Source organism: Epinephelus fuscoguttatus, linkage group LG12, assembly GCF_011397635.1.
Source record: "Epinephelus fuscoguttatus linkage group LG12, E.fuscoguttatus.final_Chr_v1".
NCBI classification, from domain to species: Eukaryota; Metazoa; Chordata; class Actinopteri; order Perciformes; family Serranidae; genus Epinephelus; species Epinephelus fuscoguttatus.
The window spans coordinates 31,177,289-31,204,103 of record NC_064763.1 but is presented as its reverse complement, the minus strand read 5'-3'; the positions used below and the strand labels follow the sequence as shown (position 1 = coordinate 31,204,103).

General features: G+C 39.4%; 3 protein-coding genes and 1 non-coding gene across 4 annotated transcripts; all 4 read left to right on the top strand.

Moving 5' to 3' along the window:
• The first annotated feature begins 2,946 nt into the window (after nt 1–2,946).
• mrps17 (mitochondrial ribosomal protein S17) lies at nt 2,947–5,969 on the top strand. The gene is made up of 3 exons (XM_049592662.1): nt 2,947–3,042; nt 3,536–3,679; nt 5,430–5,969. The coding sequence occupies exons 2-3, from the start codon at nt 3,557–3,559 to the stop codon at nt 5,751–5,753; spliced, it is 447 nt and encodes a 148-aa protein (XP_049448619.1). The 5' UTR covers nt 2,947–3,042; nt 3,536–3,556; the 3' UTR covers nt 5,754–5,969.
• Nucleotides 5,970–6,509: 540 nt separating this feature from the next.
• Nucleotides 6,510–14,755, top strand: LOC125898738 (protein NipSnap homolog 2-like). Its single transcript, XM_049592661.1, has 10 exons — nt 6,510–6,685; nt 8,299–8,426; nt 8,602–8,647; nt 8,765–8,859; nt 10,195–10,265; nt 11,218–11,358; nt 11,482–11,513; nt 12,402–12,496; nt 12,812–12,895; nt 14,389–14,755. Exons 1-10 carry the CDS (start codon nt 6,594–6,596, stop codon nt 14,451–14,453), a joined length of 849 nt encoding a protein of 282 aa, XP_049448618.1. The 5' UTR covers nt 6,510–6,593; the 3' UTR covers nt 14,454–14,755.
• A 1,703-nt stretch (nt 14,756–16,458) lies between these two features.
• cct6a (chaperonin containing TCP1, subunit 6A (zeta 1)) lies at nt 16,459–26,247 on the top strand. The gene is made up of 13 exons (XM_049592645.1): nt 16,459–16,697; nt 17,408–17,471; nt 18,096–18,230; nt 18,801–18,974; nt 19,147–19,250; nt 20,926–21,196; nt 21,848–21,930; nt 23,317–23,413; nt 23,511–23,658; nt 24,336–24,469; nt 24,666–24,768; nt 25,696–25,768; nt 25,869–26,247. The coding sequence occupies exons 1-13, from the start codon at nt 16,561–16,563 to the stop codon at nt 25,939–25,941; spliced, it is 1,596 nt and encodes a 531-aa protein (XP_049448602.1). The 5' UTR covers nt 16,459–16,560; the 3' UTR covers nt 25,942–26,247.
• Nucleotides 21,615–21,751, top strand: LOC125899058 (small nucleolar RNA SNORA22). The gene has a single exon (XR_007450706.1). It is a non-coding gene; the product is annotated as a small nucleolar RNA SNORA22 (small nucleolar RNA).
• Nucleotides 26,248–26,815: the final 568 nt, after the last annotated feature.

Here is a 26,815-nt window from a genome sequence, read left to right as displayed (position 1 = left end):
TTATCCTGCTGCTGCTCAGACGTCCCTTGATCACAAAATACCTCCCTCTGTTGCCCAAGCGCCAAAGACTTGTGTTAAATCTTAATCAGCACAAATCATCTATTAATCTGTACACTCACATTCCGTATTGAATATAATCTTTACTTCATTCTTCAGTCTCTCCTGATTGAAGTATCTTAGGATCTTCTCGGTGTTAATCTTGTGTGATTACTCTGATGTACAGTCAAGTGTGTGGTGGATGTTGAGGGGACTTTTTGTCCTTAGTTGTCTATCAAGTTGAGCTTTCTGCACCAGAATAAGCCAACACTAAAGGCCTCAGTATGCTTGAAACAAAGTGCTTGTCAGATTGTCTAACCTACTTTCCAGCTGTAGAAAATGGAGGGCTCAAACGTCAATTTAACCCACTTCATTCATCGAATTGCAACGTGTGCAGAGGTGTGATAATCAGTGAGGTTTGATTTTCTCTCTCAAGCTCTGTTTTTACATTCTTCACACATCTACTTCCACTACACTTTTTGTATCTACGAACAAATACATCATGAATGCCATCAAAGAGAGACTGACCGAAATGTCCCCAGTTGACCGATTCGAGTGTTGACTATGAAGACATGCAAAAGACAGAGAGAAAGTGATATCAGGGAGGCAATGGGATGTAGCCAGACGGAAATGATGGTGGCAGGCTTCTCAGCATGACATTTGCCATTGGCATTCATTACAGGTTGTAAAACTTGTGCCTTCAGATGTGGTCAGAGCACACATCATAAACTTAATCCCAACCATGGCCCTAATCTTAACCAGAACCACCTATAACGCACTTCATTAGTAGAGTTTGGTGAGAGTAGTGCACAGCCTACAAGAAGGAAAGTCCCATATTCATGTGCCACCTTCAGTTTGTGGGATATTGTGACCTTCTTTTAAATTCTGAAAACAACAACCCATTCTCTCATAACCAAATCTTCCCAGTATTTCCACAATACGGTCGCTCAGCTTTTCCCAGCTTTAAAAAGGACCCCATGCGCAGGTCCTAAGGGCTGATTTTAATTCAGTGATAGGCTCGGTCAAAGTCATACACAAACACTCTAGTTAAACAGTCTAATCTACTGAAAAATATCATATCTGGAGACTAATAATTTACACAAGAGGATGCAGGCCAACATTATTCTAGCATGTTAATCGAGCATGAAAATATAAAACCTGCTGATTAAGAGGTCACTGTGTTATCATAGAAAACATACATGTACAATCACACAGTCTATGTACTATCAGGACTCTGTCTTATGTCACAGCAGCCGTGGTTTCACACGATTCAGAGCTGATAACTGACCGTGTCAGCTCTCTCATGTACAAAAACATTGGATGCATTTGCACTTAGGTACAGTATGTCTATGATTATCTTTGGGTAAATATTATAATATGGCCATTGGATACCATGTGATCTGAACCGATTTGATAAGAGGGGGACCTTATGATGGAGCTGCTCCTGTGCTTTTTTCATCATAAGAGTGCAATAAAACAGACTTTCTATTCTATAGTCCCATAGATATATGTAATATAACGGTTGCAACATAAAGTGGAACGCTGCTCAACATCAGTTTAGCCTTACGTTATTTGTCAGTCAACAAGTTTAACAGGTAACGGTACGAAAACAGTCGGTAAATTGTGAATTGTCTCAGTGTTCTTGTATGAAGGAGACTAAAGTTGGTGAATGCTGTAATTCTGGCAGAGGTATACCAATGCTGCACTGCCTTAAATGGGAAACAGAGACCCAGACCTGTGCTTTACTACAACATGGCTCTGATTAAGACCAGATTGGCCTGCCTGTGGTTGGTTCTGAGCCACAGCCAATTCCTACTCAGGGACAAGACTGTTAACACTGCAGTATGAATGCATCGATGTTACACCCCCATTTCATTCAATTCAGACTCACAGGACATTTTTTTACTGATCCTACTGATGCTTATGGACTGCCGTGACATTTTGTACACATCAAATCAGACGCTGTGTTAGCCAACCTACAGCATCTGTGCATGCTTACATGATAAAACAATATAGAAAGATAGCGAGAATATGTACTCTTGGTCTTGACATTACAGGACTGCAAAACAATTCTTGCAATCGGGATCCCTTTCAACTTCTGTACTACCAACTTATTGTCTCACACATAAATTTTTTAATATTTTTGCACCATTCTGAGTTTTAATGTTCTGTTGTTGAACGTAACCTACTTTCTCCTTTAGGGTGAAATGTTTTCAAAGCCCCTCACATCTCCTTTGCAGTCCTGGTTTCAGTTCAAACTTTGTGTCATCAGGTGGTTTGAGGAGAACCATCTGCAGCTCAGTACCAAGCAGGCTGCAATATGGTAAGAGTCCATCACACCTGTGCTGTTGTGCTAATAAATATTTTGATTATTATGTATTCTGGCTTACCTTGTAGTTTATGCCACCCAATTTCTTAACTAGGAACATTAAAATCTCTTGTTTTCTCCTCTCTTCTTTCAGTTAGGTGAGGTAAGGTTTCCCCTCGATGTTGAGAAAGTGATGTCTGCTACCATCTGGTGGCCAAAATGAAAACTTCATGAAGCAGATGAAAGTGTCTCGCTAAGAGACAAACACTATCTCACAGCGACTGAACAAGTCAGATTATTTACATAAGTTAATTTACAGTATATTGTCTAGCTTCAATTCCAGGGTTCAAACACCATTTGATGTTGATAATTCTCTACATGAGAATGTAGAGAACAAACAATTTAAATGCAAAACATCATATGTATATGATGCAATCTATATAACAATGCAGGCAATATAGAATATAATATATATTTAATATCCCATGAAGCCAAGGGTGTATATCAATAATAATAACAAACTATATAATTTCTAAAAGAAATACAATTCAATATAAAAAAAAATACCTTAGCTTCGCTCGGCATGTCCCACGTTCCTAGCCGTAGTTTACGTCATCAATACAAGCCGACCGGAGCAGCATGGATCATCCTCTGAAGCATTTTTGACCTTCTACAATTATTTCTTTCAAGTAGTTTCGGTGAGTTCATTCTGCCTACCCTACATGCAGTGTTAATCTGTATTAATGTCAAATACAGTTGGTGTGGTTTGTAATTTCTGCTTTTGAATGATAACGGTCGTGAAGTTAGAGCTAACGTTAGCTGCAGTAAAGCTAACTGTAGCCCCTGTGTGTCATCCTCCTGTAATCTGAATTTGACACAATTGTAATGTTATTATTAATGCTTAAGTCTTAGTTTTGCATTGATGTGAATGCCGATGATGTAATTGTCAGAGTAAAGTTCAAATATATATATATTTTCTTCTGTTTGCAAAAACTAAAGCTATGCTAACTGTTGGCTACTTTTCGCTGGTGATTCAACGAAATCGCAACAACTTGTCATGTCAACGTGTGATAGAGGCCAGCTATTATAATATCATATTTGTAAACCAGAAACTAAGCCTTCAGTTAATCGTCATCTGTCAGATAATGGCTGTGGATAAATGTTAACTTTTCTTGTTCTTCTGTACCACAGGGTTGAACACAGCTTTCCATAATGTCGGTGAAGCATGCATCAGTCCATGCCAAATGGATCATAGGCAGAGTAATTGGGACCAAGATGCAGAAAACTGCCAAAGTGAGAGTCACAAGGCTGGTGCTGGACCCTTACCTGCTCAAGGTAAACCTTATTACAGTGTTCATTCACAGGAAGGACAGGTGGCATAGATAATACCACAGTATACTGTCCAAACAAGTAAATACCAAACATGATACCAATCAGATTACTTCTCTATCATGTCTACATGCAGTTTTACTCTATCACATTTAAAACATGTTGATTGCCCAGAGAAGGTGAGAGCTAGGTAAACGTTCTTATTCTTGTAATACTGGCGCCATTATGATACAGAGTTTTAGTACCGCTGTCAAAACAATCCATTTTTTAATGCCTTAGTTTGAGCTGTAGAGATAAGTCCCTCCACAAGACTCTTTTCTTTCATTCAGCAAAACATGCCAAACTTCTCTGTGCATCAGTGTATAATGTTATTGTTTTGCAAGCAGCTGCACAAGAACTGTGCCCAAATAATAATAATAATAATAAACTTTATTTGTAGAGACTTTATTTCTAGAGATTTTTTTCAAGGTGCTTTACAACAAAGATGCAACATAAAAGCCAAAATGACAACAATAACCGATAAAAAGACAATTGATGATTAATATGAAATACAAAAGTGAAGGTAAAAACTAGAGAATTCATATAAAGCTCCTAATAATGCATACATTCAAATCCTTACTAAATGAATAGGTTGTCAGCTGTTTTTTTTTTTTTTTATATATATATATACTTAATTTTTATTAGTTTATTTGAAAAGAAAAAAAAAACAGACAAAACCAACAACTACAGGCAGGGGCATCATAGGCAAAGACAAAATGCCCAACATTGAGTAAAACAGACAAGAAGAAGCAAGGCTACACTGCAGTGCCACTGACAATGGGTCCTCAATGTCTGTGATCATCTCTCCAGACCACAAAGGTCTCCATTATCCCCAACTTTGACCCCTGGAAATCCAGGGTACCTCCTGGGAGGGTTTCAACTGTTGTTTAAAAATGTTTACTGAGCACACACCTCTTACAGCTTTTTAAAGGGTATTGCATAATTTTGGAGCATAGTTAATAAAAGCTGCAATAGTTACTTTCTTGTGCGTAGAAATATGTATTTAAAAAGAAACAGCAGTACAATATCTGAGAGCTTGTAAAGGATTATAACAGTGAGCAATATAAAGAAAAGAAATAAAAAAGATTAAATGCTACATTGGGAAACGGTATGAGCATATGTTTGGCTGTGAGACAACTTACAAGTGCTGATTGAGAGGAGGTATTCTTAGCTGCCTCTAGTTCCACACAACAACCACCATGGCAACTACAGCTTCTGTTACTGTTATTAACACTGCTGCTGACCTTTGTGTCACTATAAAGATTTCTGACCCATGTTTTTATTTTGAAGAGATAGCACTTGAAAACATGGTGCACTTTTTTACAGTGTTTTAATTTTTAAGACTTGTTGTTTACAGCTTTACAAATGTGAACTGTTTATTGGTAATTTTCATGTCATATTTATAAATTGAATACACTAGGTTATTTAGGATTTGGCCGAACTGAGTTAGCAGTGCGGCTGTAGTAACTTGTGATTTGCATTCACCACTGTTTGATGGAAAATAATTTGTGTCACCAATTAGTTGTTAAAAGCATGATAAATAATCTTGCTAAAATACTGCACTGCAATAACTTAACGACTTTGCTTAGTAACTTTGAAAGCATTTAAAATTTTACACAAATTAATAAGTCGCTACCCTCTTTTTAGATCAGTGATTGATTGCTGTACAGTGACTGTGTATATAAATAAGTCAAATGCTGTCTTTTCTCCACTATAGTACTACAACAAGAGGAAGACCTACTTTGCCCATGATCCTTTGCAACAGTGCACTGTGGGGGATATTGTCCTTCTCAAGGCTTTGTCTGAGGCCAGGTCCAAGCACGTGAAACATGAACTGTCTGAGATAGTGTATAAAGTCGGCCGGGTGGTCGACCCACTGACGGGAAAGAGAGTCGAAGGAAGTGAGTTTGCGGAGCCTCTGACTGACCTTCCACTCAGCCTGGGAGAGGACTTGACCTTATCAGAAAAACTGCAGGAGCTCAACATCTCTGCTGCCTCCAGCGGAGCTGATTCCCCGCCAGCACAAACTCCCACTTCATGATAGAAAACTGCATTGTTTTATTGAGTAATGTTAGTTTAAATGTCACCCTGCAATTATGTTTCTGTTCCAGGTGTTCATGTAAATATACATTTATAAACCTGTCATCAACATATGTGCCAGTTAATGTTGGAAATACATTTTCTTTGCTACCTGCTGAGATAGTCTTGAATTCACAACATATTTCTGAGGAATTTACAATAAAAATGACAATGAGAACACATGATGTCATTCACAAACGTATGCAAATATGCATGGTGCTCTTCCTGTCAGACCAAAGACCTGTAGGTGAAAGACATTAGTCATATTAAAATATTATCACATATAGTCTGTATAGGGTGCATAAGCAAAAGCGTTTTTATCAGTATCAAGTATTTTTTTTTCATGAATTTGATCAGTCAGAGCGTATCCATTCATTGAAATGTGTATGTGAATGAAAATGTATGTGGGTCAGTCTTTTACTTTGAGCCCTTTACAAGCTCTACCCTATTTATTATTAAGTAAATTGTGATTAGAAGTCGAAGTTAAACATAACTCAACACAGCAAAGCATCCTTAGAGAGATTCACCAAAACAAGAGTGCTGTGTTGTCACTCTGTGTCTTAATTAAAAGCAGGTGTCAAATCAAAATGCTCAATATGCTTAATCAACTGTGATTTTAACTACTTTGTGTACAATATCGTACGGTCCCTTGCTTATCAAATGAACCACACACTGATTCTGGAATATAAACTTAAGACGAGTTACGTCCGTGTGAGTAACGTCAGCTCCACCGGGAGCAGCCCGGACTGCGGCTGCAGCCGTGTCAAACAACCTCCAACTGATTACAGCTTTCAAGGGAAAGATGGCGACCCGAGTCCTTCAAAGAGTCGGCAAAGGCCTGAAACAGACGAATAATGGGCTCCAGGCGAACGGGCAGGTCACGGTTGTCGTAAGGTAATACATTTCTATGTGTTATTTCTTAATGCAGATGTAAAAATACAACCAAAAAATGTGTTTTGCTTCCGTAGAGTTCACCACCAATGACAAAGTCCGGTATGCTAGGTGGCTAAGCTAACGCTACGCTAACGTAGGGACGTTGGCTGCGTTTAGAACCCCGTGTAACGTAGCTAGCATTAGCCATGTAGCTCTAAACTTGCTAACTTTCTGCTAATGCTAATTATTAACCTACAGTACTACAAAGTTGCAAAGCGGCTTGTGTTTGCACTTTATCTCACGTACTTCATAGTTTTGTGCGTAGAATGACATTTACTATGTGTAGAAATAATGCAAAATCACAGCGGAGTTTTTGTCAGTCCCAAACTTCAAGGTCAAAATGCAATGAATACCTGCACAAGACTTCTTGTTTTGATTAGTGAATGGCCCAGTTTCTTGCTCCGGCAGTTGTTGTCTTCAACCACCGTGTGTAAAGACAACTGTACTGCTGCGGTTTATAAACAGTATGGCTAAAATGTGATATTTTTGAATGCATTATATTATTTAAAACAGTTTTGTTTGCGTACGCTGGCAAACTGGCACAGGAATGCTTCCTGTTAAACTACATTAACAGTTGCATGAAGTAGGCTATTTGTTAGCACTTTTAAATTAAGTTTATTAGCAGAAATCGAAATACTGTTCAGGTGGGAAGGCTGCTTAGGAGTCCATGCAGACTAATCCTCTGGTTATGTGCAGTATGCACAGCTTATAGCCTTCTTTGCTGCTGTACTCTGAGCTTGAATTTCTCAGCAACGAATGAGTTGGATAGTCTTAAGACATTTGTACAAAGTTCATAGCTGCAGACATTACTTACCAGTATACAGTACAACTTTGTACTGACCCCAGTCTTATTAAGAGGCACAGTGCAAGGCAGTTTTTATTCATATAGCACTTCAAATCACATCTAAGCTTGTTACGCTTTACATAAACGATGAGAGAGGCTTAAAAATACAACAGTGTGACACCCAATGTGGGGTTTTTAACAGAAACATGTAAGAAAATAAACTTTATTATTTACTTGTGACTAACATATGCACTGAGCAAGACATTTTTCAGTAGAACAACAAAGTTCTTTTTGCCCCATGTTGAACGAGCCATGTGACATGATGGAGACACAGCTTCTAAATTACCTCAAACAAATCTTTGAAATTTCTATGCATACATTTTATTATTAGAAGATGGCCAACTTACACATCGATGTCATGATGCAGTGATTGCAACAAGCTGATACCTGCTGATGTGTTGATCTCGATACAAACCACGTGCACCCTCACATAGTAACTAATCACAGCCCTGAGAAAGTAAGACATGTTTTAGGTTTGCTTTTTGAACTTAAACACAGTTGTGACAGATCTCAGGTCAGTTTGCTCCAGCGAACAGGACCTGTCTTTAGTTAGTGAGCAAGCCAGAAGTGTACTGAGGAGCCAAAACATTTGGTGCTTTACAAGAAGCATAATTGTATGCTGTACTAGTCAGTCAGTTTTTCTATTGTTGGCAGTCATTTATTTCTTCATTGTGTAGCCGAAGAAGTGCTGGCTGTATGTATCTAACTTTGATGTGTTGTTTCACCTTAGGAGTCTCTCAGCTTTCCGTGAAGACAGCTGGTTCAAGTCTCTGTTTGTTAGAAAGGTCGACCCCAGAAAAGATGCTCACTCTCATCTGCTTGCCAAGAAGGAAGACAACAACCTGTACAAAATACAGTGTAAGTATTGTGCGTGACTTGCTGTTGCAGCAGTAAAAAAAAAAAAAAAAGATTACTCTGCCTGCATGATTTACATTGTTTTAAGATGGATTTAAAAATGTTTTTGTCCTAAAATAATCTCATGAAATCTGATAGTTGGTGTATTATTCACTCATGTTTTGTTGTTTCCTTGCAGTTCACAATGTCAAGCCTGAGTGCCTTGATGCTTACAATGACCTTTGGTAAGATGTTCCTGTCTCTTAATTGACTTCATTCAGATGACAAGTCAAGGAGCTGGTTTTATAAACAGTGCAGACTTTTTACACATTTGTGTTTGTGTTGTGTGTGTGTACCCTTAGTGCGGACGTCTTGCCTTCCATTCATGCTAACCCTGAATACACTTGTGAGCTTGTGGGCACATGGAACACCTGGTACGGAGAGCAGGATCAGGCAGGTAAGAGCGCGCTTCAAGCTCCATGTCTGAAAGTTAGGGTACAAATGTGCAAATGCCAATCACAAGCATTAACGGCATTTTAATAGTTAATTGATACCCTGCACAATCAGGTTGTCTACATAAAACAAATGTCCTTATCAAGAGAGAAAATGCTAAATCAAAAACACAGACAAGATAGTAGTGCTCAGAAGTTTTGTTGAGTAATCAACAGTTAATGAATTGACAGCAGTAATTTATCACACAAGTCATTAAACAAGTAAAACAGGTCCTTACATGTGAGCATGTGTTGCTTCATTCTGTTCTGAATTATTTAAATTGAATATTTCTGGCTTTTGAAGTGAAGTTTGGACAAACAAGCAGTTTAGAGATGTACCCTTAGACTCAGAAAAACTGTGATGAATAGTTTTTACTAAAGATTTTCCTCTCCAAGACAAACATTTCCTAAGAATATTGCTGTCTCTCTCCTCCTTTGTGACACAAACCAACACTTTGACAGCTTTTCTATTTTAGTTAATTATAGCTGTGAATGTACTGCACTTTTCCTGGCTGCTGTCCATTTTGTCCTTGTGGTGACATTTATCATTGCTCAGTAGTAATCATGCCTCTCATGTTACAGGGCAGTAATAGCAGTCTCAGTTAAGGTAATCTTAAAGACTGCATGAATAAAACATGTTCACAGTCACAGCATGTGCGCCTGGAAACAATATCCAGTACTATGCTCTGAAAAAACTTTGTTTTACACTGTAGGAAACTTGGTGTCGTAACTGTCAGAGAGATACCTGTGTCTTTTTTTTAACATGTTCAGACCTTTAGAATATGCAGTTTTCATAACTGATTTACTTATTCAGTGGTTGATTTTTCAGCTTGATCACTGTATTCAGCGTATTATTATTATTGTGCATTATCTTGGGATTTTTCATACTAATCGGGTGTAGCTGATATTGTCTTGTGTAGCAGCAGAGTAAATGCTTTTCTACATGATGCGAAGAACTTTTGCATTGTCTTCTTTTCTTTTTACTTAACTAATAAATGTGAATGTAATAAAGCCAGTGTTGTTTTTTACTGCAACATTTTTCAATTGAAATCTCACATTTTACCAGATGTAATTGTGGTAAAATGACTTCCTGTCGTGTTTTATCATGGAAGTTGACCAGAGGTTCATGGTTGATACACTCGATCTCACCATGCCAGCTCAGATCACAGGTGGTCTAGATATAAATAATTAAACTACACTTGCTAATGTAAAATAATATTTTGCCCAGAGAACTACAGACACATCTAGATACACATACGAGAGCTGCATTATTTTTGGCTCTTCTGCTCCTTCTATTCTAGTTCACCTGTGGAGATATCGGGGAGGATACCCGGCTCTCACCGAAGTCATGAACAAACTCAGGCAGAATAAGGTAACGGGTGCTCGGGTTAGTTCAGTTCAATTGTAGTTGGTGACCTGTAGGCCACCGTCTCTGGCAGTGCACCCATCAAATTAGATTCACAGACCATTTTTCCACCCATAATGTTTCCCCATTTTATGTGTGATGTTCCAGCTGTGTGATTGTAATTTTGGTGCAATAATCTTTTAAGCTCATTTACTGAAATACTTTAGTCTACTGTGAATAAGGTAAGTGCAGTTAATGGACCCAGTCTTGCTTTGTCCATATTGTAGATTCCTGTTTTATGTCAAGAGGTTGGGGAATTTTCTGTTTGTTTGTGTGCCTGAAGTTTCACCAAAATAACTTTTATGACATAACATTATTTAGAATGAAAATGAAGTACGCAATGTGTAAATTGCAAATAAATTCGAAACCATTTTCAGGTGTCTTGCCCACATAAATGTCACTCATTAAAGTGGGCACTAACCATTTAAAATCAGTCTGTTATTGATCACAAACAGGCAAATTAGTGTGGTTACTTCCTTTTTAAAATTTGGTATCCTGAACAATTGCATATTTCTACATGAATTTTAGGCAATTAACAGATAATAACCCAGATTACTCATGGTGTAATGGAATGATTATTTCACAAGTAATTCAAAACTGACCAAATTAGTTAATACAAGGAGATTTATGTGAGTTGGAAATGGATGCTAACCACCCAAAACAGATGACAGAGGGTACGACTATGACTGTACCTCCACATGAGACGAGGCGATTGGTTGTTCCGTGTGTATAAAATGCTGATGCACTTAAATGGTCTAACCTCAGCTGATATTCTGCAGCCAGTCTATCTGACTTTATGACCGTGATCCATCCTGCTATCTAACCAGAGTGAAGTATTTTAAGAAATGTAGCGTTTTTGTCTGTAGGCCCTAGACAGATGTACAGAGTAATGTGTTGCTGTTGTTTGTCATTGCTGTAGGAGTTTATGGACTACAGGAAAGAGAGGGGAAAGATGCTGCTGTCTCGTAGGAACCAGCTGCTGCTGGAGTTCAGCTTCTGGAACGAACCCGTCCCTCGTCCAGGACCCAACATCTACGAGCTCCGATCATACCAACTCAGGGTAACACTGTAGAAAATTTTCCAGCTTCCTCACAGTATGCATAAATGTATGTTTTTCTCTGTTGCTGTAGTAAACAGCCAACTTATCTTCCACATCTCTCCGTTCTGCACATTTTTATTTCAGCCAGGGACGATGATCGAGTGGGGAAATTACTGGTGAGACATAACTTTTTAAATGCTGCTCCTTATTTTTACATTTAGTATAAAAGAAACTCAAATAGGATTCATTTTTATAGTTAATCTGAGAATCTCTTGAGTTTTCTCTTAGTGTTTGGGTAAGAGCTACCATTATCATGCACATGTTAAAATTTCCTCACTACTATTTTATTGGTTTTACAGATTGTAGCAGATGAATATGAGTCAACGGTACTTTTTGGCTACACAGTCTATGCATGAATCCTCAGCATGACAAACTGCATCACACATACTTTACAAATCTCAAGCATAATTTTTTACCTGTTTATCCTGCATTCAATATGCACCTGTCTGATTAATAATGACTGGGAATATGCCTGTTAATGTAATAAAAACCAAAATGCTTCAAAACAATTTTGAAGTTGTAACATCAAAATTTGATGTATTAATTGTTGAGAAAATGTTGGGATATTTGAACTTAAAACCTGCAAATTCACACTGATTTAATTAGGGATGTACGATAATACTGGCAATATCAGCTTTAAATTGATTGATCAGAAGTAGCCAACATGCTTTTTCTTATTTTGCACAATGGATGAATATTAGATATACATTAAAAAAGTATTGTATTTAATGTCTCCACCTGTTGGTGGGCTATCACAGTAAGATTATGCATGCATAATGTGTTGTTAATTCCACTACAGCAGACTTGATCACTAAATATAGGTGGAGAAAAAAATGGATACATTAATATTGGTATCAGTTATTGGTCAAATGAGTTGTTACACATTGGCATACTGGATATCGGCACAAAATCCAATATCGGGCATCCCTAGATTTAATCTATACAACTCTTTAATTGAAATTTGTTAATGTTTTTTAATGTAACGACCCTTTGATGCTCCGCAGGGCACGTGCGATCGAGTTTCGTCAGGAGAACCACGAGGCAGTGGGAGGCTTTTTCTCACAGATCGGAAGTCTGTACACAGTTCACCACTTATGGGGTGAGCATTGTTTCCAAATTTACATATTAGGGACATTTAAAAATGCATCTCTGGATTGCTAATAAGTGCACAAATGTGTACATAATATTCTTAGCAGACTACTGGGTGTATCTTTGATGCCCCTTCAACAGTTTGTTACTATTCAGGAAATATATCAGATACCTTTTGGTGATGAAATTAATCAGTATAACTCAATGTAAAAGTTTCAGAACTGAACACTTTTCTAAGGATACTTCAGGCATTCTACATTGATTTGAGTAAAAACTGTATAAATATAGCAATATCTTTTTTTTTTTCTTTTTTCTTTTCATTTAGCCTACAAAGACCTTCAGTCCAGAGAAGACACCAGAAATGCAGCCTGGCGGCGTGAGGGTTGGGATGAGGTTGTTTATTACACAGGTACGTCTTACTCTGCCCTCTTATCTCTGCTCACTTTACCTTTCTGACAGCAGAGGACAATATAATCTAACATCAGCTCTGAGTGGAGTCATATCATGATGATGATATTAACATGAATGAATTCAAGCAAATTTAATGAAAGTCATAACAAAATATGTTACTGAGGTTTTTGCCACGTAGTTCATTGTATACAACACCAGTTTGATCAAGCGTATGTTGGCCATGTGGTTGTATACAGTATCATGTTCAGAAAGGTAGTCCTATTAATATCATGTGTTTAATTTGATATGCTATGGCCAGTGCTATTCATCTGTCTGCCTAAATGGAGTGACCTGACTTGCTCACGTGACCTGGTGATAGTTGGACTAGGTCATTGCAGGTAGTGGTGCATCCTTTTATTCAACATAATTGAGACACATTCACATTATAAGGATACACCATGCAGTCACATGAAAGAATCTGTCCTGTCACTGTGCTGCCAGTTTGAATACTTAGACACACACAAGATTGGAAAGCAACATATTACATGTATTTTGTCATATTTAATTTTCATCTTAGAAAAGTGACATATGAAAACAGACTTACAAACATACTCAACCAACGTACAAAAAAAAAACACAACAAAAAGACTTAACCAAAATAAATCCACTATTTAAGCTATTACATAAATAAAAAAGAGAAACAGGCCAAGCACAACAAAACATGGTGACTCGCAGCAGGGACATCAGCTATTAGATGGTGAATTAAGGTGCCTAACTGTTGGGCCCCCATTACTCTCAAATTATCCTGCAAACCCAGTTTGTCGTATAAAAGTCTCTCAAGGTGAATCCCTGACGCATGTTACCTAACACATCTGGAGGAACAAGAAGTACTGGTAGCCTTCCATTCATTAAGAGTTACCCTCTTTGCTACCAACAAGCCAAACATCAGGGACATCTGTACAGTGGCAGAGCAAGAGAACATAATGCATCTTTAATACATTTTAAGTAAGTAAGCCATATTTCCAAAATAAGGTCGGGGACAGGGGACAAGTCTGATAACTGACATGCTGCATAATTGTGGTGGATTGTGGTGCACATCTAAACACAGGGATCTAACAGTTGTTCAGCAGTTTATGAGTTCTAATCAAGGATGGGTGATCGTCTACATGAAATGGAAATACTGTAAAGACAACAGGTTGTGTTCATTTCAGGTCATTATTCTTGCTGATATTAATGAAAGTGTGGAACTCTTGGTATATAGGTGGTCTTGATGCCTTCCTAAACATGGGATATAAATGTGTTTCCCATGATATTTTAATTTAATTAAATAAGACTGGTTGTTGATCCATCCAGGTTACTAAAGTGCAAGTGAAAAGTGTAACCTGATCCTTCCCACTTACCCCTTCCTTTTTTGTTTTGTTTTTTTTTGTGTGTGTGTGTGTGTGTGTGTGTGTGCGCATAGAAACAATACACAGAAATCTCTAAGACTGTTGTTCCTTCCCCACCCCACAGTCCCTCTCATTCAGCACATGGAATCTAGAATAATGATTCCCATGAAGAATTCGCCCTTGAAGTAACCACAAACAGCGGGGGAGCCTCTCAACAGCCACTGCAACTGTCGCACTGACCTGTGGAGAGCGTAACCAACCATCAGAGTGTGCACTGCCAGGGAAATCTGCATAACATCAACATGCTGTTTCAGTTTTTGTTTTTCTTTGTCGTTTCTTTACTCTCCGTTTCTGTGTGGGCCTAGAATGTCTTATTTCGGGTGATGGAAGTTCAAAACAAATCACCAAAACTGCATCTGTTACAGCGGTTAATGTGTTACTGATTCATTAATGTGCTTTGTGTAGACAAAATATAATTTGACATGCCCCTCCTCTTGACTGTCTCTATCTTTTACAGGGTCAGATATCAAGAGCTTTGTCGTATTTTTTTATGATGATACAAAAACATCGGTGTTTGAGTGATGAGATACCAAGAAGAGATCAAACATTTAGCAGTTCTAGTGCTGGTCACAGGGGCTGAAAATGTCTGACGGTCTTTCAGAATAATGACTCGTAAGCCCTGTTGCACTAGCAGATCACAAACAGTACCTGCCTCCAGTATCTCACAACGAAAACACTGCACCCAGAGCTCACAGTTGACTATCAATATGAATTGGGTTGCTTTATATGTTACAGATGATGGTCAGTTTTGCAAAGAGGAGCGTGCTGTTTACAAATCAGTGTTGTGAAATGGACAACGAAGCTGATAATTACAGGTATAGACACCTGTGTTGTAGGGTCATGGTAAGACTCTAGCTTTATATACAGTAAAAGTTCACCAGATGTACACTCATCTAGAAATTGTGACTTTATGTTTACAAGGCTTTGATCCAGCCAAATGATTACAGCGTGTACCACTATTTGTTTCAGAATCATTTGGCTGGATGAACAGATTCATAATGAAAACGCACAGAAATTAAAGTTCACAAACACACTACTGAGTGTCAGACTAGTCAGAGCATGAAGCTAGACTTTGATCCAGAGCATTTCATTCCTGCTGGATATGTGAGTAAAGCGTCCAGATCTTTGGATGAAGTGCTGAGTCTGCCGAAGGAGTCAGTTTTCCTGGTTTGTATCTTCACTGTTAAACTGACCACATCTCCAGATTCTAATCTCACTGAAACAAAGTGGCATATCCGGCTCTTGCAGCAGTGGAGAAGGAGACAGGATCATTCAAATGATAAGATTTTTTTTTTTTTTATTTCTGCAGAACTAATCAGTATCTACAAACTGCTGTACACTGACTGGTTTGGCCTGTCCCTCTGTCAAGCAACTAATGCCAACTGGGTGAATGTGAGCTCTAACTGAGATTAATGGTTTTTTAAATGGTCAGATTGTAGATATACATAGTGGGTTTATAGACTAAGCCAGACATATGGTCAATCCTGTATCTGTAAATGAAGTGGGGGGTATTCTAAACTATCTGATGTCCGTAAACGTGGACGGGAGAGAAGTAATATCTCAATGTGGTAAATGTGAATTGCAGTGCTTTCAGATTAGTTGTACATATTGAATTAAATTCTAATTAAAAAAAACCTTGGACTCCTTGTATGTCATATATTTCCATATCAGACAATCGCAAAGGTGACGTAACACGCTTAACCAGCGCGTCGTCTAGGGTGTGACTTATGCTACCTTCAGTGGATGTCGGAAATCTCAACTCTTAAAGCGCACAATTAACCACCGACGAAATTGTGAATGGTGACTGCTGCATAAATGTGTTTTCCTGTTGAGTGTACCTGAGAATAGCAGTCTTCCTCCACGGGACCTAGTGAAAGCAAAACGAATAATAATAGCCAAAGTAAGTTAGACAACAGTAGTTGTATTATCATTATTAGTTGTTTAGTTTTATTTGCAAAACCTATGCAGTATTGTATTGTGCAGTATCTGTTCTACCCCAAACTGAGGTACAATCACTTGTAATCGGATCAGTGAGGATTAATTTGAACGGGGAGTCAACTCTTCCTAGAAATTTGCAATGTCCGAGTCCAGACTGTGTACTTAAAGGCACCATGAGAACACGTGTTGGAGCCTTCTGGAAAGCGACTCTCCTTTCGAGAGCGTCTGAGCCCGAGCAGTGCGGACTCCCTACCGGCGGTACTTTTTACTTTTACTTCGCTGGTTGAGTTGCTTCGCCATGGCTGCCGTGAAAGCTCTGAACCCAAAAGCAGAGGTGGCCAGGGCCCAGGCCGCCCTGGCGGTTAATATCAGTGCCGCCCGGGGGCTTCAGGATGTGCTGAGAAGTAACCTGGGACCGAAGGGGACCATGAAAATGTGAGTGCCACTGGAGCCCTTTGTGCAGCACGCGTGCTAAGCTACCTTTGCTAAGTAGCTAGCTAGCTAGCTAGCGTTAGCTGCATTTCACCGGTACACCGTGTGCGCATGTCGCACTATAGTTATCTTGCAGACACCTTATAATGGGTGTATTTTAAGTTTGCAAAGTCTCTACTGTCTACTGCTGTGTCATCCTCCGCCACAAAGTGCTGAATCACATTGTCGGTCAGCTAGGCCCCCCCACAGGCTAACTGATAGCGGATTTTCCCGGGGCACGTTGCCCTGCCCAGTCATCGTCACGATCCGCTTGACAACCGCTAAGCTAACATTAGCATGTTAGCATCAGCCGGTTAGCTGATTACGCTAACATGCTCAGAATTAATCTCGGTTAGGACTCATAATCACACACTGTCTGCTAATGTTAACTTGTATCTTTAACTGGTAAACTACATAATCACTGGCAACATTAACGTTAACGGTTAACGTTAGTTATTGTTCAGTGTCGGGAATTATTTCTGAACTTTAGTTATATTGCTAACAGTTAGCGTCACTGCATTTCTGTCAGTGTACAGATACTTGACATGGTAGTAACGGCTGACAGACAACTTAAACTTTTCTTGACTAACTGGTGACATACAGTAGGTTGTAGCTAACCAGCCTTTTCTTTGGCGAGTTAAAATTAACTCCTTCCTGCCTGTTCGGTTCTGCAGGCTGGTGTCTGGTGCAGGGGACATAAAGCTGACCAAAGATGGCAACGTCTTGTTACACGAGATGGTAAGGAAGTACTGAACTGTGAGATGACACTGATTCTGTCCAACTATCCTGTTCCTCATTGTGCTTTATTGTTGGAGCGACCACACCCCTAATTTATGCTGATGCCATTTAAGACTGTGTATGTATATTTAGCATAGTCCCTTATCCAATAAACAACAACAAACTACTACATGTATGATTAGCCTTGTTTACTTAATGAGGCATTTATTACATGAGGAATTTGGCGTTTGTGTTTAATTAGAAAGAGTATTTGTGGGACAACATGTTTATATGTGAATGCAAGGTATTAAAAGTGTCATTTTTGCTTCCTAATTGGGGCACAAAACCACTAATATATTCTTGAATATATTGATGATAGAAACATGAACACCCCAAGTTTTTAAATGTCTTGCAAAGTGCTAACATTTTAAATGCATTATAATGTTCGCCATGGATTTCCAAGCGCTGTCAATGTCCAGCACGGCTCCCTGGACTCTTGAATATCTGCCACAGTACCCAGTCTATACTTCTGACAAGACATTTTTTTTAGATGTCACCTTGGGCTCTGTGAAGTAGTCTTTGTTGTCCCTCAATAAACCGTGAGAGTTTTGTGCCATCACTTGTTTTTTACGTTGTACTTGGCAGCAAATTCAGCACCCGACAGCATCACTGATTGCGAAGGTTGCCACGGCGCAGGATGACATCACAGGAGATGGAACCACCTCAAATGTTCTCATCATCGGTGAACTGCTGAAGCAGGCTGACCTCTACGTGTCAGAGGTAATAGAGAGAGGCGTGCTATTTACAAGCTTTGCTGTCATATGTCTGTTTTGTTATACACTCAGAATATACACCGTGTTTTCTTTTTTTAAACCTGTTACATCCCCGGCAGAGATCAAGGGGAAGGAGGGAGTAACACAATGAAATGGGGGGAACTTTCAAAAAAGGGAAAAAAAAGCAAGCAAAACAAATTGCCAGTTTAAAGGAAGTTAATTCAAAATGAAAACAGGGGAAAAGGACCATCAGTGAAAAAACAAGCTCCAAAAGGGAACCGGACCGCCTGTAGCAGGGACACACAAAATAAAGAAAAGATTAAACACAGCCAACAAATATCACCGCACTTAGCCAAAGTCTTACTTATTACCCATGTCTTAGAGACACACAACTGTCACAGCCTTCTGGCCCACTGGCACCGGCACTACTCCTCCTTCATCCATTTATATCCTCGCTGATGAGGAACACACAGGCACGTGACATAACCAAAATTAGCATGTGAATCTCTTTGGTGTGCATTTATTTAGAACTGTATTTATCTTCCCATCATAATTCCCTTTTGATTTTATGCTGCAGGGTCTTCATCCAAGAATCATCGCTGAAGGCTTTGAGGCAGCGAAAGAGAAAGCCTTGGCTGTTCTAGAGGAGGTGAAGGTGACTCGGGAAATGGATAGGGAGACCCTCATCAACGTAGCGCGCACCTCCCTCAGGACCAAGGTCTACGCAGAGCTGGCAGACCTGCTCACTGAGGTGAGACATGAGGAAATGGAGCTCAGTGTACGCAGAGCTGAGAGTCAGCAAGTGAACCCACAGCAAAGATTGTGACAGCTAATAATGACAGCTTCATCAGATAATCGCTGTGGTGGTCAGCGATTATTTCCAGTGGTAATCTTTTTTGTGCTTGGTGTGTGTGTGTTTGCAGGCTGTAGTAGATGCTGTGCTGGCCATCACTAAACCCAATGAGCCCATTGACCTGTACATGGTGGAAATCATGGAGATGAAGCACAAGACTGACTGCGATACACAGTGAGTATTTATAAAAGCTGAAGGACTTGGAACAAGAGGCAGTTAACTATCTCTGAGTCCTGCTCTTTTTTGCTATGTGCTCAAGACACACATACCTACCAACGCTAGGCTGCGAAAAGAGGGAGATTTTCTGGGGAATCGACAAAAGGCCTACCCTTAAAGCCCCTGACCGCATATAACCCTAAACCACAGATGAATAGCATAAATGCAGGGATGTGAAAGTAAAATGACTTATTTACTCTTAAATTCATAACTCATTTTAAAATTGAAATACATACAAAATGAACAAAGTGTTTTAATGAAAAGTTTAAACATAATATTAAAACTAGCCTACAGTGTTTCCCATTTCATACTGACATCCAGGCCACGTGCAGAACAACACTTGTGGAGGGCAAGAGAGACAAGTGGCTCTTTCCTACACACACAGGCAGCATTTTCAGAACAAAATTTAACAGGCTGCAGTGAGAGTCTCTCTCCATGCGATGTTTAAAAATAGCAGGTTTGTGCATTCAGTCCTTCTCAGACAAGCTCGGGGGTTTAGTATTGAGGTAGCCCACAAGAGCGACACTCCACCATGCTTTTTTTTTTTTTTTTCTCGGAGTGCAGATTAGAATATATGCAGTTCACATAACCTGGTTGAAATTAATATATGATCCACTCATTACTATTAAGTGTGTCATATAAAAACATGACATCAACATAAAGTGATGGTCAAAGCTGTCAGTGAAATTTAAGGTGTGTTGATTGATTCTCGTCATGATCTCATACACTGAGTAACATTACAAGTTAACGTTTCACCCTAAAAGTCGCCGGCAGTCGGCCCTGTGAATTAAGTTATTTTTCTCTGACTCCAGCTGCTGCTAGAGGCAACAAAACATCCTTTCATTTTATAGTTACAGTCTACTAATAAAACTGTCAATGGTATGAACAGTGGTTACATGAGCCTCAAAACCAGCCACAACTCAGCCCTGAGCAGAGGGCTACTGACCAATCAATGGACTGCACAGTTCACAGCTCCACCTTTTAGTACCAGATCTGTGTGCTAGGTACCCCAACAGAGGGGTGACCAAAATGGGGACAGTACCCAATCGTTCCATTGGTACCATCCACAACTTTTCATAGTGGAAATGGAATCAAAGCATACCAAACTGAACTTTACTGTACCATTCCATTCAGTGGAAACAGGGCTTAAGATTTTCAGTGTCAGAGTGGAGAGCAGAGGCAGAGCGAGTGCAGCTGGGCAGGGTGGACAACTCATGCCCCAGACTGGTTAGTCAGGTATTGTGATACAATTTGAATGTAATGTGTGGAGGAGATTATACTGTCCTCAAGTCTACTCTGGCATTTTATTTCCAAATTACCACTTGGTAGCACAGCAGGAGAAAGGATTAAAAACCATGAAAATCAGGAGTGTTGGCAGATATGATAACAGTTGAGCACGCTTGGTTCCCCTTCAGAACCTCAGCTAGAGCTCCTTTGCCATATTTAGATATGCAATGTGCATGGTTCGTCTGTTGAAAAGAAACACATTTTTCACCATAGTTGTGCCGGTAACGAATGCATACAGTACTTAATGTACTAAGGATTGGTCACATCATCTTTTACTGATAGTGGTCTAGGGGTGTATTGAGGTCCCAGACATCTGAAGGTTGTTGCTTTTTTCCCCCTCTCTCAGGCTGATCAGAGGTTTGGTGTTGGACCACGGTGCGCGACACCCGGACATGAAGAAGAGGGTAGAGGACGCCTACGTACTGACCTGCAACGTCTCCTTGGAGTATGAAAAGACGGAGGTCAACTCTGGCTTCTTCTACAAGAGTGCCGAGGAGAGGGAGAAGCTCGTGGCTGCAGAAAGGAAGTTCATTGAAGATCGCGTGCAGAAGATCATCAGCTTTAAGAACAAAGTCTGTCCCAACGGGGAGAAGGGCTTCATCGTCATTAACCAGAAGGTACGTGTGAAGAGGATTCATGTAGTATTTGCATTTTCACTGCACGACATTTGCAGTGTTTTTTCTTGTCTCCTTACTGGGAGCAGCTCAAACAGTAGCTCATTTACAGTGTTTGATTTGACAATGTGCTTTAAAAACATCATAATCAAACTGTAAAAGCATAACTAGTCGTATAAAACGGTGAAGGATTACAGGAAATGAGCAGACAAATGGATGTTTACAGAAAGCTATGTAATCCGTTAACAGTGCCATCTGTCAGTAGTTGAATATAAAAATCAGGTTTCTTCTTCTTACAGACCTATCAGTAATTAATTTCACCAAGCTACATGTCAAATTCACATGATTTAAGACATTTAATTTCTTGAGTAAGCATTTTATGACGCAGCACATGTAAGTGAAAATTAATCAGTCCTATGAAGTGCACAGAGAACACCCAAGGATGCTAACGTAGCTCTCCCTGGTCTCTTGTATCTGTGCTACAGTAAATCTGATCTGTACCTCTGCATTAGGAGAGTCCACTCCTCCCCTACATGTATTCAGCGGATCAGAATAAACTCAGTTTTGCCTAAACTGACATGAATACACAATAAATTGATTCTTGAATTGATGAAGACAAATGAATGTTACATTTTTTTTCTTTGTCCTGTGTAGGGTATTGATCCGTTCTCCCTGGATGCCCTTGCCAAGGAGGGCATCGTAGCCCTGCGCAGGGCAAAGAGGAGGAACATGGAGAGGTAAGAATGTGGCATTTTCCCTACTTCAGATATAAATTTAGTAGTTGATCTGTTTTTGGGGGCAAGCACTGATGCAAAAGTAGACCTTACTGCGTTCGTTACAAGAATGGAAAAGAACACCAGCTTCATTCCTGAAGCAAATAACTCTGTAGGGTATTTGCGGGTATTTATCGACTCATGCTCCGATCTGTGGTGATGGAGACAGGACACAGGGGTGAACACCCCAATTTTTGCCCCTTTTCCGATGCACCTTGCTGTAGCATCTCTGACTCTTTGTCATCTCAGCCATAAATTTGTCCCTCTTTGCCCAAGCAGTACTTGAACATTTTTCCAAATTAGTTGGCACTAAGTTTGGAAGAGAGACTAAAAAAATATTTAAAAAAAAAAAAAGAAGTAACGACTGTGCATTTTCACTGGCCTCCATGCTGCTTTTCACTGTTTACTTAGACATAGAAAGGCATGCTCGTCTCCAGGCTATGGGAAAGGAGTTTATTTTGTTTTTAGCGGGTTTTCCTCCATGTAAAAAAAAAACAAAACACAAATATACTTGCTAATTTTGGTGGATGACAGTGAATTTGTTGAGTCTGTGGTGGACTTTGTAAAACAACAGAAGCAACTGCAGACAAAATTATAGTTAAATCATTACATAACCAGAAACCATGGATTACCAGAACCATCTGGAATGCTATAAACAGAATAACGTCACAGCTAGACTGAAAACATGAACAAGCATGAAGAAGCCTCCCACAAAATTAGAAGAAGCAGCGAAAAAGAGACAAAATTTCAATGCACACATTGAAGAAACTGACAGGATTGTTGCACCTTGTATGATTTCATCTGACAAGTAAATGATGGATTGATTGAAAAGGGTTTAGTAGTCATACTTTGTTCAGCCACAGGGGGGCGCCTTTCAGCACAAATTCTTCATTGTGATCAGTACAATATGTCATCAGCTTCTATATTTTTTGTTTTCATTACAGATACTAAAATTTTTCAGGGTATGGCATGTCATGCACGCTATGCCAGTTGCTCTCACTGTCTGCTGTATTCTATACTGCATCTGACATCTCTACCCCTCTGGGCCAATTCAGCAAGTTTTTTTTTCCCACAATTTTTTGAGGGTCAAAATGTAAATTAAATGTTAAGTTTAAGTCTTTGGACATAAAATGTATTTAAACTGACATGTTGAACAAATGCTGAGAAACCCATTGTCGAAGAGGCAGAGATGCATTTCTTTTAATATAACAGTAGATGAGTCAGATAGCTTAACTTGTATCAGGACATGGACACCTGCACAGACAACACTCTGTCAATAGCTGCATATTTATTATCATAAATCACATTAAAGATCTGAGTTATACGAAAAACATGTTTTCCCCTCTGCAGGCTCACCCTCGCTTGCGGCGGCATTGCCATGAACTCAGTTGATGACCTCACACCTGAGTGCTTGGGACACGCTGGGTTGGTTTTTGAACACACACTGGTGAGTATCCGTCTGAATTCTTCTGACTGTATTCTTTTATTTATTTATTCCAATTTCAAGGTGTTGAGTATTTAATCACTCCTAATCCTGTTTGCAGGGAGAGGAGAAGTACACATTCATCGAGAAGTGTGGGAACCCTCGCTCTGTTACCCTGCTGGTGAAGGGACCCAACAAACACACCCTTACACAGATCAAAGATGCCGTAAGGGATGGTTTGCGGGCAGTCAAGAACGCCATTGAAGATGGTAAGATGAGAGGGAACCTAAAATTTTACCATATGACCGTTTCGTGGAAATATTTACTGCTGTGATGCTTTTTATGGTTTATCATGCATTGACTGTCATGTTGTAACATTTAAAACTTGCAGTTTTTAATGTTTCAATTTGGAAAAGAAAGTTAGTTTTGTCCCTCTTCTGAAGCTTTGGTTTCCCTGTCTAAAGCAACTCTGTAAAGCCTCTCCAGACTTTGTTATCCAGATGTTACGTTCAACAAAATCTGCTTTGCAGACAGTAGCTCCAGTCATTTCTTTATGTTCTCCTGCTTATCTTGATTTTGATTTTATCATGGAACTAATCACTGAAAATGTGGCCAGTTTATTTGTGTTTTTTTTTTTTGTTTGTTTGTTTTTTTTTTTTGTTTGTTTTGTTTTAAATAAAATTTAGTTGGTTTTATTTGCACAGCGAACACCCAGGGATGCTGATGTGGCTCTCCCTGTTCTCCCATGTCTGTGCTACAGTGACTCTGGTCTTTACCTCTGCGTTAGGAGTGTTTCAGTCTCTCCTACATGTATTAGCTGATCAGAACAAGCTCCCCAATTTTTTTTAATTCAATTAGTTTTAAACATATCGTTCCTGCCTTGTGGAGCCGAGACAGTTATACCTGTGTTTTCTGAGTATTTTTTTCCCCCTCTTTGTCTCTTCAGGTTGTGTCGTGTCCGGCGCAGGTGCATTTGAGGTGGCTGTCGCGGACGCTCTGGTGAAACACAAGCCCAATGTGAAAGGCAGAGCCCAGCTGGGAGTCCAAGCGTTTGCAGATGCTCTCCTAGTCATCCCCAAGGTGAAGGATTTTTACCTTGTCCCCAGGCTTCCACTGTTTCTTTGTGCTAATAGAAATCTCTTGCTCCTGAATAATGCTATAATATTTATAGTCCCACAAACAGACTTACACATTACACAGGAAAAATGTTAAAAAAGATTTGTTAGCATTCATACTGTATCAGCCTCTGAGTTTAAATATGCATCCTCCTTTGCAGGTTTTGGCCCAGAACTCCGGTTACGACCCGCAGGAGACCCTGCTGAAGCTGCAGACGGAGTACAAAGAGTGTGGACAGCTAGTTGGAGTCGACCTCAGCACAGGTCAGAACCACGGCACACTGTTAATAGAGGATTATTTTGCATAATATACTGCAAGAATTTCATAATACATCACAATATCTGTTTTTCAAAAGCAGCAATCAGTGATATAAGACTATTAACTCTGATAGTAGTTTGATGTGTTTCATGTTATTTTTTCTGAGGTTAAACTCTAATAAGAAGTGCAGACAGTGTGAGCCTTTTTACACACTGAGGGGCTGTTGCTCAGGAGGTAGCAGGGTTCATCACTATAGAAAGATCAGTGCTTCGATTACTCCAGTCCGCATGTCCGAGTATCCTGGGGCAAGATTCTGAACCCCAAATTTCTCCTGATGGCTTTGCTGGAACTTGAGTAGGAGTTTTAAAACAGCATGGTGGGAGATAAGAGAGATGTCCTCTTGCAAAACCAGCGTGGTTTGGCAGTACTTTGATCTAGAAAATGAAATCAGTAGCAATTTATGTTTTTTGAGATGTTATATTATTTGTTAACTTTGCTAACTTTAAAGTGACTTGCTATCATTTCTGTTGGATAATCTGCAAGGTCCAATGTGCTCCACATTTCCGAGGCAATTTGCCATCATGTTCACATTCATACCGCACAGTGCAAAGTGTCTCGTCCTTTAGTGGCATTTAAAATCTGTCACGGTTGTTGAAGATTGCGATTAAAGTCGTCAAAGGGCTCTTAATGCACATATTTTTGGGACAGTGTTTCAAACACTGAACAATAAATTAGTCTAAAAAAGGCAAAACACTCAAAACTGTCAAAATTTAGCACAGTCGACTAGTCTTAATTAAAATTTTCATTTAGTCGACAGGGAAATTAGTCACCAGGATTATCCCTAGTCTTGGAAACATAAGGGATGCTTTATGAGGGTTCTAATGCACTTTTGTCACAAGCTTGTTTTTTACTTAAATCCTGTTGTTCTTCAGGGGAACCCATGGTGGCAGGAGAAGCAGGTGTTTGGGATAATTACAGCGTAAAGAAACAGCTTCTCCATTCATGGTAAGATCACACATTTCTAAACAGTGCAAAATCAATAATGTGGAATTCTTATGCATAATTTCCTCATCAAACTCGTATTCGACTCTTCATTTCTTTACAGCACGGTGATTGCCAGCAACATCTTGCTGGTGGATGAGATCATGCGAGCTGGAATGTCTTCTCTCAAAGGTTAAAGGTCCACTGAAGAAGCTGCAGCTGTCATCATACTCACAGGGATAGTTGTTTACCTGATGGTTCAGTCAACGTATCCCCAGTCTAGGAACTCTGAAGCATCCCAGTCTGATGGACGGCCCGCTGTTAACCCCACGGCATCCATCACAGCGTCTGTCAGAAACCATTGTTATATTCGTTTTGGGTTTTTTTTCCATGGATTTGTCAATGCCTCCCTCTGATTGGTTTATTTATGAGATTTTGTTAAGCACTGACCTCTGCCACTCAGTTCTGTTTCTACCCATTAAAAGTTTTCTTGGCTCTTGAAAGATTTGGTGGCTGTTTGTCTTTGAAGCGTAATCAGATGCATAGTATACAGTTATTGACTGTAGAGAGAAACTGGCTGCTCAGCGTCAACAATATTCTTATTCTAATTGAAAGAGTGCACAAATATGAACATCCGGACCAATTTATTAAAACATGTAAACAACCAGCAGTAGAATGTAACTTCAATACATATTTGGTACTTGAACTTGAGCATTTCCATTTTCTGCTACTTCTACTCCACAACAATTCTAAATGAAAAATATTTTACTTTTAACTCTGCTAAAATACAAGCTGTATTTACTTTAAAGATAAATTTTTATACACAAAACAAACGTTTATATGACATGCACTGATAGATTGAACCGCTCAAATAATAGTCAAAACTGCTTCATCACCACCAGTTAGAGCAAAGTGCTTCTCACACATGAATGTGTCATTGATTTTTTTTTTAAAAAAACATCCTTTTCTAGTCCTTTATAACAGATGTAGAATATTTCTTCTACCACTGTGCATAAAGTAAATACACATACTTATGACCATAAACAGAAAAAAAACTTGATGATTGAATGG